General features: G+C 34.8%; 2 protein-coding genes across 2 annotated transcripts; one reads left to right on the top strand and one right to left on the bottom strand.

The window, feature by feature from the left end:
- The first annotated feature begins 3,236 nt into the window (after nt 1-3,236).
- Nucleotides 3,237-5,443, top strand: LOC133297985 (uncharacterized). The gene is made up of 6 exons (XM_061497224.1): nt 3,237-3,472; nt 3,594-3,665; nt 4,062-4,129; nt 4,301-4,430; nt 4,860-4,940; nt 5,031-5,443. Exons 1-6 carry the CDS (start codon nt 3,338-3,340, stop codon nt 5,205-5,207), a joined length of 663 nt encoding a protein of 220 aa, XP_061353208.1. The 5' UTR covers nt 3,237-3,337; the 3' UTR covers nt 5,208-5,443.
- Nucleotides 5,444-5,830: 387 nt separating this feature from the next.
- Nucleotides 5,831-15,032, bottom strand: LOC133297984 (DNA mismatch repair protein MSH6). The gene is made up of 22 exons (XM_061497223.1): nt 14,205-15,032; nt 13,591-13,687; nt 13,283-13,385; nt 13,147-13,200; nt 12,988-13,062; nt 12,812-12,880; nt 12,612-12,695; nt 12,207-12,401; nt 11,297-11,799; nt 11,038-11,204; nt 10,486-10,533; nt 10,319-10,421; nt 10,039-10,217; nt 9,757-9,959; nt 9,561-9,662; nt 9,081-9,243; nt 8,308-8,597; nt 7,553-7,690; nt 6,993-7,072; nt 6,765-6,864; nt 6,367-6,496; nt 5,831-6,075 (listed from the first exon to the last, which is right to left on the bottom strand). The coding sequence occupies exons 1-22, from the start codon at nt 15,004-15,006 to the stop codon at nt 5,831-5,833; spliced, it is 3,930 nt and encodes a 1,309-aa protein (XP_061353207.1). The 5' UTR covers nt 15,007-15,032.
- Between the last annotated feature and the right edge of the window lie 1,984 nt (nt 15,033-17,016).

Raw genomic sequence — 17,016 nt, 5'->3', positions numbered from 1 at the left:
TTTGTGGATCTCACTTTTTTTTCTCACTTAATCCATTTTATGTCTTTCATGTAAACTAATCTTATTAGATAACAAATAATAAAGTAACTTAATATTTTTCTGCACATATTTTCATTCTTTTCCTTATGAAACCAAACAAGGAAAAGAAAGCATCCACACTGACTCCCCCACTTCCCTCTTCCATTATTTTCTCTTATTTTCTATGGTATTTTTCTTTTCTTTTCTTTTCTCCTGTGTGCTAACATAGAACTTAAATTTTTTATTTTGGAATGTGGTTTAATTAGATTTAAGTAAAAAAAAAATTTGTAGAAGGAGGGTAGGGTGAGACTGAGAAATTGGTCAATGCATGATGTGAAATGAGATTTGGGATGGAACTGTAGGGTAGGGAAATTGAGTGAGGGAATATCACCTTGACACCTTTGAATCAATAAACCGAACGAGACCTACCCCAAACATATATAGCTGCTTCTAATTTGTGGGGAATGGAGAGGGATGGTACTAAATAACATAGCCCAGACAGCAATGAGCCAACAGAACTTTGATATTGGCCCATATTCTCCTTTGCTCTTAAAGGGAATAAATTATTAAGTGTTATTCTAAAGAGCTTTTGTTTATGGGCCATTTTATCTCAAAAGCTCTATCTTTCCCATATCTATCGTACATGACCTCAGTCTGAATGATATTTATCCATACAAATGCATGAACTTTGAAGCTAAGACATCAGCATTCAACAACTAAGGACACCTTTCTAGTTTGCACTCCTTATCAAAAGAGTTAAATTTGCAAACTTTGGGTAAGTGATTGCTTTGCTCCCTCCTTTATTTAGTTCATTGGAGGACATTTTAAAGTTATACTACAAAAAAGTTAGCTTAAACCGAACTCAACAGTGACAGCATTTGTTTGATCTAACAGAAAAAACGTCCTTATCAAACCACAACCACATGTCTCCAACCTTTTATAAATATAATTAATAATTAGCATGGAAGTTAATTTACCCTTTTTTATTTTTAATAAGTTGGGTTCTCTTACGCGGATGTGGGTACTTAACTAGTAGCTAATAGAAGGATTGTTAGGTGCCAAATTAGATTTTTAGGATCGATGGGTGAGGTCCACTTTTCTCAATGTTAGGCTAGTGTCCCCACATATGCAAGTTAGTGCCTACCACTTGCTACAGAAAAGCTCCCATAAAGAAGTGCAAATTCAATCTATATTTCTTGTGAGTTGTGATTTGTGATTCGATAGAGGTTACTCATAATTGTTGGATAAAACCAGAAAAAATTGAGATAGACGATAAGAACAAATGAGAAAGGATAAGCACATGCGTCAGCTTCTCATATATAATACAAATAAATTGTGTTGCTTTCTTTTCTTCTCACAGCAGACAATTTTGAAATTGATTTTTGTGGAGTAATTGCATACAAACATATCCAAAAGAATATTAATAATAAGATGTGATTTGTCGTATAACTTATAGATGTTTTATTTACATGTCTTCATGTATTTTTTATGAATTACATAAATGGAAATTTTCAAGAATTTTTTTTTTAAATATTCCAATCAGTTTATCATTTCGCTACTAATTCAATTCAAAACAGATCTAGAATTAAAACTTTAAACTCTTTCAAAAAAAAAAATCGTAGAATATGTTTATTAATGTATCATTCGTTACCTAAGAGATCCAATGATTTTTAAACGTGAACGCGAACAGCTTGGCGTGTGAAGGAGCACTAAACATGGTACGGTGAGCGCGTTTCTCATTAATCTAATAATTTAGCGGGGCCCATAATTTCAAATTTCAGTTTGTTTTGGATGTTTGTTACCGTTGGTGAAGGATCTAGGGCCCAGATTTAAGCTTGGAAAGGGAAATTTCGAACTATATGCGGAGGGACACAAGAAAAAAAAGGTATCTCCGTTTCATAAATATCGGTTTGATAGATTCAATAATTTGCAATCGTGCACCCAACCAAAAATAAATAAATTAAAAGGTGCACAGGATGTTTCATCCCGTTTGTTTCTACAGTTATTCTTTTTATTAAATTAAAAATCATTCATATATTTCTTTATCTTTTTTTTTTTATAAATAATATTTCTTTATCTTTTTAAGCATAGATAGATGTGAATTCGTTAACAAATCAGATAAAATTGAGTTACTAATTTGGCAGTAGCATCCATTATATGTAGAACATTTTCTCATATGTTATTTTCTTTGTTTTTTGCAACTAGAAATGTGGGTGGGGGGAAGAAGTGATGAACGGACAACCGGTGTGCACATTGTAATTATTTGTCAACGCAAGTACATTTGACCAAAAAACAGGAGAATTTTAAAAATCACCTCATAAATGAAACATATTATAAGATGTCAGTGGATATTTATATATATTGTGATAGGGTTTTATTAATATTACGTTACATAACTTAAGTTTTGTTTCCAACACACACAATAAACGGGAGAGAGAAAATACAATGATGAAAGAGAAAGAAAAATATAATCTCACATCTTTAATGTGTGTAGGAAAGTGAAGTTGTGTTATGCTATATAATAAACATAAAATCCATTGTGATATGATAAATCTCTTTTTCACCTTGTCACTGACTGTTATTTTATATATAGGCAAGAAATCTGAGAAGAAAAGTTATTGTAATCCAGGTGCAAGTGCACCTTTTTCAAAAGTAAAAAAAATCACTACATGAAAGGAAATAAACAAAATGATAAGAATAAAAATATCATAAAAAAAAATTATTTTAGGAAAATAGAACACCTAATAATGGTGCACCCGATCCATAATAACTTTTCTCAAATCTGAGAGTAAAATTACTCTGTTAGTTTAACAAACATTCCTACTTCAAGACTAAAGGAAGGTTAAACAATCTTTAAAAAAAAAAAGGAAGGTTAAACAAAGTTTTTATTTAATACCGCATTGCAAGCGACTATTTTTTGCAAATTTATAATGGGGTTTACTTTTGTTATTTAACATGATCACAAAATTTTATTTATACACACAATATTTTGTGGGAATCATTGAAGAAAAAAAAAATTACGGCACGCAGAATAAATTTCTATAACATAACACAATCATTTTTTCTACAACATAATATGATGATTAGGTTGTTCTGAAAATGGTTCATATTAATATATTTTTTCCCTGAAAAATCATACAGGGGTAATATTGGAACTTCGAGAGTTGTTTCTTTTTATATATAAAGTCCAGAGATCCCTGAGAAAAGGGGGAGAGAGAGAAAGACATAGCATTGAAAGAAAAGAAAAACAGAGCACAGGACAGAATTTGAAAACAAAGGCTCAAGTTTTAAGAAGCAAAGATCATCGGGTGTGAGAAATATGGTAGAGGTTGTCTTGCTAGTCGATGATTTGAAATTACTTTCTGGGATATCTCGCTGTAGAATATGTCACGAAGAAGAGTTTGAGAGCTCAAAAAGCTTGGAAGCACCTTGTGCTTGTTCTGGGACCGTTAAGGTGAATACATAATATCTTAAGCAGCTATTGTAAGCTTCTTTTTTTTTTTTTTTTTTTTTTTCTATTTTGGTTTCGGGAGTTTTCTCAATTCTCTTTAGTAACTGCGTTTTTTATTGTTCAGTTTGCTCATAGAGATTGCATACAGAGATGGTGCAACGAGAAAGGAAATACAATCTGTGAAATATGTCTCCAGGTATGAACTTCGATCATCCATTTTCTTTCTTGGTTTTGCACTCTGCATAACGTTTTTTTCGTTTTGTTTTAAGATGTTATAGTCAAATTTTGTTCTTTTTTATTTTTTATTTATTTATTTTTAGTAGGAAAGAGTTATTCGTGTGTACTTATCTTTGGCTGTCGTTATTATGCAATTGGGTGGGCTTCCCTATCTGATTTTGACTTATGGAAACGATGATGGTTTCCTTTCCTCTTTGTTTATTTCGGATTGTGGACTGGTGGGTACTTCTGTATTTGTCTTTAGCTTAGCTTTGCTCAATATTAAAGTCTGTCGGTATTATCATACTATATCTATATCAATGCTTATTTATGAACACAAATTGATAGGTTCTTTTCTTCTTCTTTTTGTTTCCAGAAATATGAACCTGGATTTACAGCAAGCCCAAAGAAGGCTCAGATAATTGATGAAGCAATGTCCATTAGGTAGTTTCCCATAAAATATATATATATGCCGCGTTCAATTCAATAAAAGTGGACTTACAACTAATTATTTAATCAATTATTTATGTGAAGTCTTGACAACGTTGGAGCGACTAATGATATATATATTATTCAGAAAAGCTGACGATATTAAAATTGATAATGTTTTTTAAGGAGAGAGCAAGAAGCGTCAAACGCAAGAATAGAGGCTGTGGTTGAAGGAGTTGCAATAGAAAGAGATTACTCTGAATGCAGCTCTGCCACTGACAGAAACGCGTCTTGCTGTCGATCACTGGCATTAGCTGTAAGCATTATGCATATTTACTTCTTCTTCTTTTTCCCCCATTTTGCGCTGCGATTCTTAAACAAATTCATATTATTTTTAATGGTAGTGAAGGCAACTGGTAGTGTGGTCGGTACAAACATGCCTTTTGTTGAGAATAACGAGTCAAAGTCGACTCAGGTTGAATGCCATTATTGCCCATTGGATTGCCAGTTGCGTTCAATGGGGGTGCCAAACACTATATTTCCCTTTAACCTATTGAGTAGGAAGACTTTTCTTTTGAGTGCTATTTTCAACTGCGGTTGCGGATTTCTCCCAACCTATAATGAATTCGCCACTCGTTCGATGGTTGGCAGATATTGAACTTGAGCACTCTTGAAGTAGTTAAATTCAAATTGTATGTGATCATATAGAGATGTCGAAAAATAACGAGCTACTTTACTTCTGCAGTTTACAGTTGTATTACTTGTAAGACATCTTTTCGCAGCGCTTACAAATGGAACGGAAGATTACCCGTTTACACTTCTTACAGTAAGAACTTATTTTACAATTTTAAAACATTACATAATCTTTGCCTTCGACCAACCGAGCTAATGGAACTTCATATACTAATTGATGCAGGTCATTATACTAAAGGCTAGCGGAATTATTATACCCATGTACATAATTATCAGGACGATCGCAGCCATTCAGAACAGTGTTCGGCGCCACTATCAGGATTCTGGCCACGACACATCAATGTCTGATGAAGATGACGATAGTGAGACAGTGCATAATGCAAATTTGAGACATTCATAGGTTATTTGCTTCAATGGGTATCAGAGCATTATGATGATACTCGTCAAATTCCAACATTTTGCGGCAAACATGAAAATGGAAATCAGATCGAAATACATCTTCCCCGACCGCCGACCCGCCCAAGAATGACAGATTAAATCTTCAGTCTAAGAATCAGCTTCACCCATATATTTCAGAAGAATCAATATTCACTCTCTTGAAATAATTACATATTTTGTAAATTCTCTCCTAAAAAATCAAACATTTAAATTTTAAATTTAAATTCCTTAATGTTATTCATTTTTTTTAAAATATAATCGGACTTTTTCTTTTAACTATTTCTCTCTTTTAATTTACATATAACTTGCAAAACAAGTATTCCACAACCTGCTAAATGAGTACAGCGGGCCAGCATTCAATTTGTTAGTTGAACTCATACCAACACATTCACTTAACTTATTTACAAGCACAGGGACAACAAAACAGATGTGTTGGACAACAAAACAGATGTGTTGGACAACCAACAAAGAAAGCAAGACACGGCCATATCCTATCAGGATTTGATATCAACTTTGAATATGGCCATAAAAGTAATCTTGCTTTCTGAAAAAATGAAATACCATTTCTATGGATTCTCAATTAGTTTAACATCGCTGCAGTAGTTCTCTTGCTTTACTCTGAAGCTCACTTAGGGAACTAATGTAAATGGTTTCCTCGCAACTCGAATTTGTAGCGGCATTATTCAATTTTTGTATGATCACTTTTATCTCATCAACCCAATTTTGATTGGGAGAGTTTGTTTCAGAAGACGCCTTTCTGCATTTACCATAAGTGACCTCAAATTCTCTGGACTTGGCAGCAGCCTTCTGAAGCACAGAAGTTGGAAGTCCTGAAACAAAATTATTTTGCTTTATTACAATAATATTTGGCTAATAATGGATTTGCATGAAACATGGCAACCCATATTGATATATATTTTGCGAGATTGTCAGCCTCAAGTTTAAGCTTTCAATATAGCATGGCTGGAAAAAGACTCAAATATATAGAAAGCATCAAGTTTAAGGTCCTAGAGTTCAACATTCAATAAACCAAAAATTAATGTAATCCACAGATGTATGGATGTTGGTGAACATGTTGACTGTCAATGTTTGTGATAGTTTAAAACGACAAAGAAACATACCTGCTAACCGAGCAACATTAACACCATAGCTCTTGGGGCAAGCACCACGGGTCAGCCTGTAAAGAAAGGTGACTTCGTCCAAACCTGCAGTTCCACCACCGACTTGACATCCCATGTGGCAGAGACAGACCTTTACAACAAAATGCATGAAAAGCTAACTCAGAAATATAATTAAGTTTCTTGAAATTGAAACACTAACCAAAATGGCAGGTAGAAGAAATTACAACACTAGAATGTAAACTTTCTATAGTATATCATATCTAAATAGGTCGTGACTGGTGATCTGGTAGGCCATCAAGTATAGCAACAAATATGAGCTAAAAATGTTTTTTACAAGCATCAGAGGATGAATTCAGCATACCACTGATAATTATCCTGGATAAAAATGTTGGGTATACCTTGGGATCTTTGAGATAATCTATAGCTAATCGATGATAGTGTGTAGAAAACAATCCACGACACTGCACCTTCCGCACAAGATGTTCTAATACTGATTCCCTGACAAATATTTGAAATACACAAAGCAGAATCTGAGAAGGACTGACCAGACGTTGGAAAATCAATCATGAATACTGAAACCATTGGGGACAAAAGCATGTCCAACTAATCCCAAAACAAACACTTACGCAATGGCTTGCCCATCAGAAGTTGAGGTCCCACGCCCAAGCTCATCCAGAGCCACCAATGAATTACGAGTGGCTGACGACTGCATTTACAGTCAAAAGTACATATTCAGATGGAACACTATACAAGCAAAAAAGTGTTCATATACATCTATAATGCATAACAAACAAAATAAAGGGGGTTTAAACAGCTGCATGATACAAAGACATGAAACACACAACCATCGCATTACAGATGGAACACTATACAACTGAGTAAGCTCTAAAGAAAAAAAGATCAAGCCAAAAGTTTTCTTCCACCATGTTGTGGCGTTGCTGGTTATGTTTTCGAGAAAAGATGTTTATCATAAACCACACAGAATCCAATCATGTTCAACAGAAGAAACAGACCATGAAATATAACTTTTTTTTCAGTTTCTGTTAGTAATTTATTAAGCAGCCTATAATAAATGGACAAATTGATTTAAATCAATAAAGATAAGATCCTAAATCTGTCTATTGTTATATGCCTACTTAACCCAAATTACATGTTATACAGATTGATACTCAAAGAGGCATCTTACCAGCATTGTTGCAGTTTCTGAGAGCTCGGTTAAAAATGTACTTTGGCCAGCCATGATATTATCTTTGGCACCCATTCGAACAAAGATTCGGTCCACAGGTGACAAATCAAAACTTTCTGCTGGGACATCAGCCCCTACCTGCATAAGAAATTAAATGAGTAACTCCAAAGGTAAAACTTAAAAGAAAAGCTCACTTAAGACAAGTCTCCGAGGGCTGAGGCCAACCCATCTTCCACACAACTGCCCAATACTAGAGGTGTCAAAACGGGTCGACACGACACGAATTCGACACGACACGAATACATCAACACTAACACGACACGAATTTTTATTCGTGTCAAAATCTTCAACACTGACACGACATGAATTTTTTACGGGTTGACACGGCACGACACGAATAACACGCAAAATAGGGGTCAAAATGATAGTTGACAAAAAATTTAAAAAAATGGATCGATATTAAAAAAAATTAAAATAATAATAATAAAAAATTAAAAATAAAATAATTTAAAAAAATACGGGTCGACACGAACACGAATACATCAACACGAACACGACACGAATTTTTTACGTGTCATTTTTCCAAACACGAACACGACACGAATTTTTTTGCGGTTCAACCCAAACACGAATTTTTGTGTCGTGTCGCGGGTCGACCCGCGTGTCAAAACCTATATTGACACCCCTACCCAGTACCCCTCAGCCAAAGAATATATAAACAATGAGAAAAGTAAGCAACGTGACTTAAGCTTCACCTGGGCCAAAATCACAGCCAAGCAAACTTGGCGAAGAAGAGTTGACTTCCCACCCATGTTAGGACCTGTTAGAAGAATAAAGCCAGCATCATGTGGACCACCAATAGTTATATCATTGGGTACAAATGCACCCTTGCCCAAGGAATCACTCCTAAGGACTGGGTGTCCCAAACTTTTAGCATGGAGGAATGGAGCTTCTTTTGAACATAATGTGCCTACAAAACTTGGTCTGCATGTTGATCCTTCATAGTAGTCACTGGCAATAGCTAAACTGATCAAAACATCCAGTTCTGCAACATGTGAATGTGTCATCCAGTTGAAGCCATATAAAAGAAAAGCTTTTGATTTTCAATTTAAATGCAGGAAAAATTCATCTTGTAAAAATTCGTAAGGAAACACGTATTGAATCAAGGTAAAAGGCCAAAAAAAGAGAAATTGATTTCAGCTGAAGAAATATAGTTTGTTAACAACAGGCATTATACAAGAGTAAAAGGAGAGCATACACTGCTGACAAGCATCTTCCCCAATTATGCATTTTTTCTTTTAATCTGGTAGTTACCTTAATATTGAGTAGAAGATACTTGGTTGAAGTTTATGTATATTAGATTCCCTTCATGGGCAACTGGAAAATCATTATTTTGAAAATAAGGTTTTACTATATTTCAATTTATACATTTGATTGCAATACAATACATCAACGATCTTAATAACCACTTATGAGTTTTAGGGGAAGTATTAGTAAGTAGTAACTGGCTAATTGCACAGGCATGTACCAGCAGTTGCAGCCACCAACTGCTTCCATTTAGTGTGATGTTCACAAAAGCGCCCAATTAATCTCTGCAATGTACTTTTCAATAAGGACTCTTTTTCAGATTCGGCTTGGGAGAGCTCTCTCAAAAACTTTTTAATATCTGGAGTCCAGTACCTAAAGAAGCCCTGCATGTGGCAGATGGGAAAAATGAGAAAAAATCACAAATGTTGACAGACATAATTGCTGACAATAATGTATCACGGACTAACTAAAAATTTCACAGGGATTAATTTTTTAATAGTTAACAACATAACATATTTGTATACACTAATGTACAAAAATAGCTTGGGATGAAAAATATGCAGGACTACTTAAAGTAGAAGCCAACAAACAACGTAATATTACTGAAGACTCAATCACAGAAATATAGGAACCAAATTAAATAATACTGCATAGTTGTGTATTTAATTCACATAAATTTTTCAGACCATTATCTTCTTACTTTTCTGGATGAACGCAGCTCATAATCCCGAGGAATATTCCCAGACAAATTTTCTGGCACTTCCAATAGGTATGCCTCCTTTCCAATATTAACGTAAGTGATCTGTAATAGACAAATAAGAACATTCAAAAACTGATTTTCTGCACTATAAACAAAATTAAACTCCAATTGTTTCCATTATAGGTCTTAGTCTTACTGATGTGTCTCCAAGTAATTTCCTTTGTTCCTTGAGATGCTTTAATAGACTGGACTCAATCTCTTTTACAGCCTTACTGGCTGAGTCATATTCTACGTCGACTCCTTCATGAGGTATTATACGCCCAGAGTCATTGGCTTCCACCCAATCAAAGGCATCCTTGAAATGATTAAGATCCGTGCAAACATCAGGAAAACCTTTACCTACAGTTGACAGCATTCAATACATCAAACAGTAGCTCCAGAGTAACTTTATAACATATGTTCATTGAGATAATCATACCAGGTGTTAACAGATAATTAAGTAGTCTAGATTTAACATTATTCAAAATGACACCAAGTGAAGAGCATGCATGTGCCATTAGCTCACAACCACGCAGAGCTGAAATAAACTCTTGTAGTTGTTTCTTTGCTGCATCCTCATAAAGTACCACTTTATTAGCGTTCCTTCCACTAACTTCACTACAATCATGAAAATCAAGGCGCATAAATACTTTAGAAGAAGATGATGATCAGTATGGTCTGTATAAACATCATACATAGTTGTTGCACAAACACTTTACCTAGTAGAGAAGATACGTGCAAGCAACCGCTCCATGTCAGGTAGTTTTGATAGTGCTTTTCGAAATTCTAGTGCAGAAGGTAGATTAACTCCCTGAAAAGAAATCATATATCAACAAATAATATTATGTACTGATTTTGTATCTGATGATTATGATCAGTTCAATCTAGCCAAGGTATCGTTTAGTAGATGTCAAACTGTACATCACAGGCAACTCTTTTATCTATGTCGAAAAGCAACGTAAATAGAAAAGCAGATTCCTGATTATGAGCTTAAAAGAAATACTCCATATTATATTACTGAACAAGCAAATCAAGAAAAATGCTACGCCTGGGATCTACGTAGAATGAGAGGGATAGGGTTGGTGGGGTTCCCAGAGAAAGAAAAGGTTAGCAATTGATAATGCCATAAACATAAAATAAATATGATAATGGCGATCAGTGTTTTACAGATTTATTTCAAATGAGAATAATTTCCCATGACTGGTGTTAGTTATACATGTCCAAAAAGAGATACAAAAAGTTAATTGAGCATTCAAAAGGGGGACAAAACGAAAGATAATATCTAAGGAAAATACAGAAGAGAACAAATAAGTATAGCTAACATAAAAAATCAAACATTTAAGTATTGAACAGTTTTAGAGCCCTGATAGATTTACCTAGTGTATGACATTAAAAAAAGAGACCTCTAAAAAGATTCATTGTGTCTTAAAGGATTCACCAGAATCAGAAGCAAAATGCATGGTCAATAAACCTACCTTCAAACCAGCAACAGCTTCCTGGCGTTCCTTAATTGACTCCACATGAGATAATGGTCTTGCAAGCCATGTCTTTAGCAATCTCTTTCCAAATGCAGTAACACATTGGTTTAATTGAGCATAGAGTGTGCTACAAGATAATAATCATTTCATTAAAATATAATAAATTACCCATCTTGTCTAAAAATAGAAAGAGTGAAGATAATCAAATGACAAACATACCCTGAAGAATCTCCATTTCTGCTATTCTCAAATATCTCAAGATTCTCCAGGGCTGCTGCATCAAGAACCATGTATGGTTTTGAAGCAAGATCACAGAAACCAGAACATGGAAGTAACTCAAATTGTGCATATCTAAGCAACCTCTCATCTAGGAAAGCCTGTTTCAGATAATAGAGAGCACCGCCTAACGCAGAAAGTGCAGTTCTACTGTCATCACATGTTTTCACCAGCTCCAGTAAAACACCTGGCAGGCAATCTAACCCATTATCTTCAACACTAACATCATTAGTGTGCCTGTAAATTCTCTTCAACTGATCAACAGTTTTGTCAGCATCCCAAAATTCCAGAATTGGAACTAATTCATTCACCAGAGGATTTCTGGTATGCTTCAGCAGTACTCTCTCTGTTTCAGCACTGAGCAGTTTAGCAGGTTTAATAATTTCAACTGGCCTGATCTCAGACAAGATACAACACAAGGCACTGCACTCCAAGTCGTCCTTAAACTGCCATACAGAGAAGCCAACTCTATTTTTTAACATAAGTGATAACAAAAACAATTAGCAGATCAATTAGGTAAATGTTTGCTGGATTGCATATTATGCTCACTTTCCAATTAAATTCATGAAAAATTATAAATGATAGCAAATCCCCAAAGCAATCGGAGGAATGACGCAAGCAAATGAATATTGAATATTTGAGCAGACATATTACAAATATAAAGTTACCAGCACAAATCCTTGAAATACCAATCCCCAACCCCCACCCGGCTAAATCTCCTCTCTTCATTCCCAATACAGGTAAAGGAATTAGATACTTCACAGCTTGATGACATTTGCAGATCTCATCCAAGATTTGGAAGAAGTTTATGAATGTGCAAATTTTGACAGAGAATCAGAATGCATAGTCACACCTGTCCAAGAATGACTCTGCTTGTGGCAACATCAACTACACAAACACCGTAGATATGCTCTGAAATTTCATTTTGATGGTTTTCGTGGTGCTCAGTCAGTGCCATTAAATATGCAGCTTCAGGGTTTGCTGACAGTAACTCCCCATCCATTAATGTGCCTTTTGTAACCACTGCACATATTTCACGTCTCACAACCTAGAAGAAAATTAGATGTCAAGATTAGAGATCACTGTTCCTCTATCAACACGCAGAACCATCAAGAGCAATCTCAAGCTAGAAAGAAAAAAAAAAATTGTAAAATAAAAAAGATACAAAACAGGATTCAAAACGGACTAGAAGGCACAATATAAAATACAAAGAACAAAAACAATGACTTTTCTGGTGAATGTGAGGTCTTATTCAGACCTTGTCTTTAGAGCCCTTCTGCTTGCGACGAAGCTCCAGCTGTTCAGGTGTTTCAGTCTGCTCTACAACAAGAACTCGATAACCCTGCCCAGCCATGACAATTGAGTAAGTTCCTTCCCAGTTGCAATTGGCTTGTTGGACATGTTCATTAGTCCAGTAGCAGAAATAAAATAAGAAAATAAGTCATTTATGAGGCAAACCTTCCTAGCCAGTTTCTCCGCATTCATTGAGAAATTCTTCTCTGGAAATCCACAATGAGGTTGCTCTCCCTAAAAGAGTCACACGTAAACCAATAAATATGTATGATTCAGGGTAAGCAAATGGATAATCTTCAGATTCTAAAAAAAATTCACAACTCTACAGTACTCATACTAGCCTTCATATACTGCAAGTCAAGCTCTTTCACCCCTACATGTGCATCCATCTCAAAAAGCTCATAAAATTTACCCATCTGCTCCAACAAAAGAAACAAAAAGGTTTCATTTGTTTGTCAGGGAAGGGCTAATGGAACCAACAGAACTTAGACAACTTAAACCTTGAAAAACAAAACTTTGTCCATATGCTTTGACTTGAATTCCCACCATTGTTTCTGCATTCATCAAATAACTAAATTAATTGAATGCACCATAAAAAATTTGAGAGTTCCTCCCTACTACTTTAGCAGGAATTACCTGGCCATCTGACAAACTCCTTAAGAAATCGGGAGGCAAGTAGAGAGTTCTTGAATCATAATTTTCATCTCCTGGACGCCTTCGCTTGGCATCCCTGCGATCTCTGTACCAAAGACCATATGCATACAAAGCACCATAAGATTATAATATAAACCAACAAATTAAATGCCAGAAAAAAAAAATGACATAACAGCTAATAACTGCATACACACAAAATGGTGTGCCATCTTGATCCTTTTTAGAAATAAGAAAGGAATTTTGGCATAGAAAGACAAGCAGAAAATCCACATCCCTATAGTTGCACTCACTCTCTTAGGAAACGGAATTTCTGAGCTTCGCGAACTGCAAATCTTTGAGAGACATCATCAGTTGCAACATTGTCAACGCCAATAGATGTCTTTTTAACTGCAAAGTGCAAAGACGTGATTTAAATTATAAATAGCAATATATATTGATCTCTGCATTTCAGTTGGCTAGTGACATCGTCGGATGGAATAAGAAGGAGCATCTTGCAGTAATGCCAGAGAAGTAAAGACAAAAAATTGCATAAATTAAAGATTCCGAATTTAGCATGTGAGTCCTAAATATCGTTGGAGAAACAATTACTAGAGTGGCTTCTTGCATCTAATTTCTCCAATCTAACTATCTTTGCTTTTCCTTTTTTGGTTTTCTCTTTTCGTTATGAAATCTTCCTCATCATCATACTGTGTTTTTGTCCATTTCATTCTTTATTTGACAAACAACATAGGCTATTTACTTCTAAATTTGAAAACTCCCAGATTTAACGCCCACACTCCCCACCGCCAACAAAAAATAAAATAAGAGGAGCAATATTTGAATGTCAAAATTAATCTCAGAAATTTCAAAAAGGGTTTCAAAAGACAGAGATTTAAAAAGAGGGGGAATTATCCAGGGCACTTACTCTCCAAATTACATGTAGGCTCCAATACTGAGAGCTTGAAACCTCCCTTACCACCTTCGGCTCCGTCCTTGCTCCTTTTTGAAGGCTCTAGTTTCCCTGTTCCAATTAATTTCCGCTTTTTGGGCTCAACCTTCCCGCTAGGCTTTCCTTTATCCCTCTCTGCTACATGGCCTTCGTCCTCTAATTCCATATCTTCTTCTTCACCATTACCAGAATCTTCAAATACAGCATTCTTCCCCCAATCTTCATCGCTGGAATCATCATCTTCTTCTTTGCGACTCTCTTCTACCTCATCGTCCTCAATCACCATCTGCCTAATAGATGGAACACCACGACGCAGCCGTTTAAGCTTCTTCGAAGAGGACTCCTGAATCCACTCGATCTTCTCCTTAGAAAGGTCGAGGGATTCCTCTTCGTCATCGTCATACTGAACCGAATGCTTGGAGGAAACGTTATCGAAAGATTTGACAAAACCTTCGTACCAGGCTTTGTCCAAAGGCCAATAAACCTTGATCCTCCTGCCAACGACCTCTTGACCGAAGAGAGAAGACGGAGTGGATGGTGAAGAAGAAGCGCCGATGAGAAGAAGTGGCTTATGCGGTTTGGGATTGCAAGGGGAAGGTGTGGTAGGGCTAGGGCTAGTGCTAGGGCTAGGGTCTGGAATGGGATTAGGGTTTAGTTTTTGTTTGGTGTTGGAGAGAATGGGAGAAGGTGAAGTGGATTTGGAGAAGAAGGAAGTGATTTGACGCTGTGGATTGACGAGCGGTGATCGACCATTGCTATTGCGACGCGAGGAAGCCATTGCTGTGTGTTGCAGAAACAGTGAGAAAATGAGTCAGGGACAGGGAATTGTAATTATAAAAGGTGGCGGGAAATGCTTCTCGCGCGTGGCGGGAATTCACTACTATATAGCTTCTGTTGCCATTCCTCATTGACTTAATGAGCATTGAGCGTCAAAAAAAAAAAAAGTATACTATACATTTTTATTTTTATTTTTGTGTTAATCTTATAATTGCTCCAAATTTTGCTTGAATGATAGCGCTTATTAATGTGTAGAAATATTATAAGGTATGTGCGAGAAACAAATGTTTACGCTGTGTTATTCAACCTATGTTACACCGACACAGACACGGGACACATGATACGATACGATACTCTGATACGTTAATTTTAAAAAATGTTAAATTTTGACATGTTAGGACACGTTTTGATATTATATAATATTTTTAATTTATGTAGTGTATATTATATTTAGTATTCAATAATTTAACAAAAAATAAAGTTAAACTTTTAATTTTGCAAAGAAACATAATATATCCCAAATATTTATATTAAACTCAATAAAATTATAATTGTAATCTAACGATTTTAATAGTTGAAACTCAAAATACAATGCAACATAACATTTGAATCTTTTTTAAGTATTTACAATAAATATTGAAGTGTCGAAAAGTATCACCGTATCGATGTATGTCAGACACGACACGTCAGAATTTTTAAAGTGTCGATGCTTTATAGTATTCAATTATGTAAACATTAATGTTTACACTTCCATGACTCCTTGGATCTTGTTGAGGCCTGGCCCATAACGTTCAGCTCCGTCCAAAACGCAATACAGCACATAGCAGGAGTTCGCTTATGGGCTTAAGGCAACTTCAGAATTGATTAATTGGAGGGAGAATATTATATTTATAAAATTTTTTCTATAAACTTTTATAAATTATATTATGTCTGATCGGTAATACATTCTTGAGTAGAGTATTACTGGTCAGGTATAGTGTGATTTGTTTATAAGTTTATAAAAAAAAAGTTTGTCAACATAACTCTACTGTAATTGGAGATCTGATTTTGTTTGTAACACACATTTTTTTTTTTTAATAATGACGGCACTTCCTAGCATAGTTATTAAAACCGGACCGATTCGGCCGGAAACTGGTAAACCAGTCATATAACCGGTCCGGTTAAAGCAACAGACCGGCCATGTATGCGACCCGGTCTGACCCGGTTGATTTTCATAAAAAATTGGTGACCCGGCCCGGTCCAAAAATTTTTTTTCCAAAAAAAATCATAATGGACTTATTTGAATATTTTTTGTTTATTTACTTACATAAGTTATGTACATACAACACTAATATTATCTCAATTATGTACTATGCAGAAAATTTTGAATTAATCTATAGTTAGATATGTACCTTTCTGAACCTAAAGTCCCGTATTGCAATCATTATATTATTATTTGATCTTTTATTGAATAATAATATGTGATTTATTAATTTTTATATCAAAATATTTGAATTTTTTATCATTTTTTTAGATATTTAAATATATTTATAATTTTTTAATATAAATTATAAATTACCGGATTATGCGATTGAACTAGTAATTCAGTATCTCGACAAAGTGAATAAGCGGGTCGATTTTAATAAGATTCATTCCTAGTATTATACTTATGACTTGGATCAGGGAGAATGTAGTTATGACTTGGATCAGGGAGAATGTTTTCAGAAAATTCTTTTAGAACATAGTACACTCACTGAAAATAGAAACACACGATAAGAAAATGGATATAAATGGAATATAAATTGATTTTTCAATCTATTTGTATCAACCTTCTTAAAATTATCAATCAGTATTAATGTAGTATCTATATTGTTAAATTTAAATAATGATCAAGATCTCGTGTCAATATTCATTTTATTTTTGCAGTATTATTTTCTTAATTTTTTAGAAATATTTATTTTCTTTCTCAAGACAATATTTCAGATTACACTTGTCGCAGCGTAACTACCGAGTTTGGGCAAGATTTCAAAGT

The sequence above is a fragment of the Gastrolobium bilobum genome, unplaced genomic scaffold (genome assembly GCF_033153095.1).
Source record: "Gastrolobium bilobum isolate Gb01-03AN ecotype WA unplaced genomic scaffold, APGP_CSIRO_Gbil_v1 utg26078, whole genome shotgun sequence".
Lineage (NCBI taxonomy): Eukaryota > Viridiplantae > Streptophyta > Magnoliopsida > Fabales > Fabaceae > Gastrolobium > Gastrolobium bilobum.
Note: the sequence above shows the minus strand (reverse complement) of the source record. Positions and strands in the feature narration are given on the sequence as shown.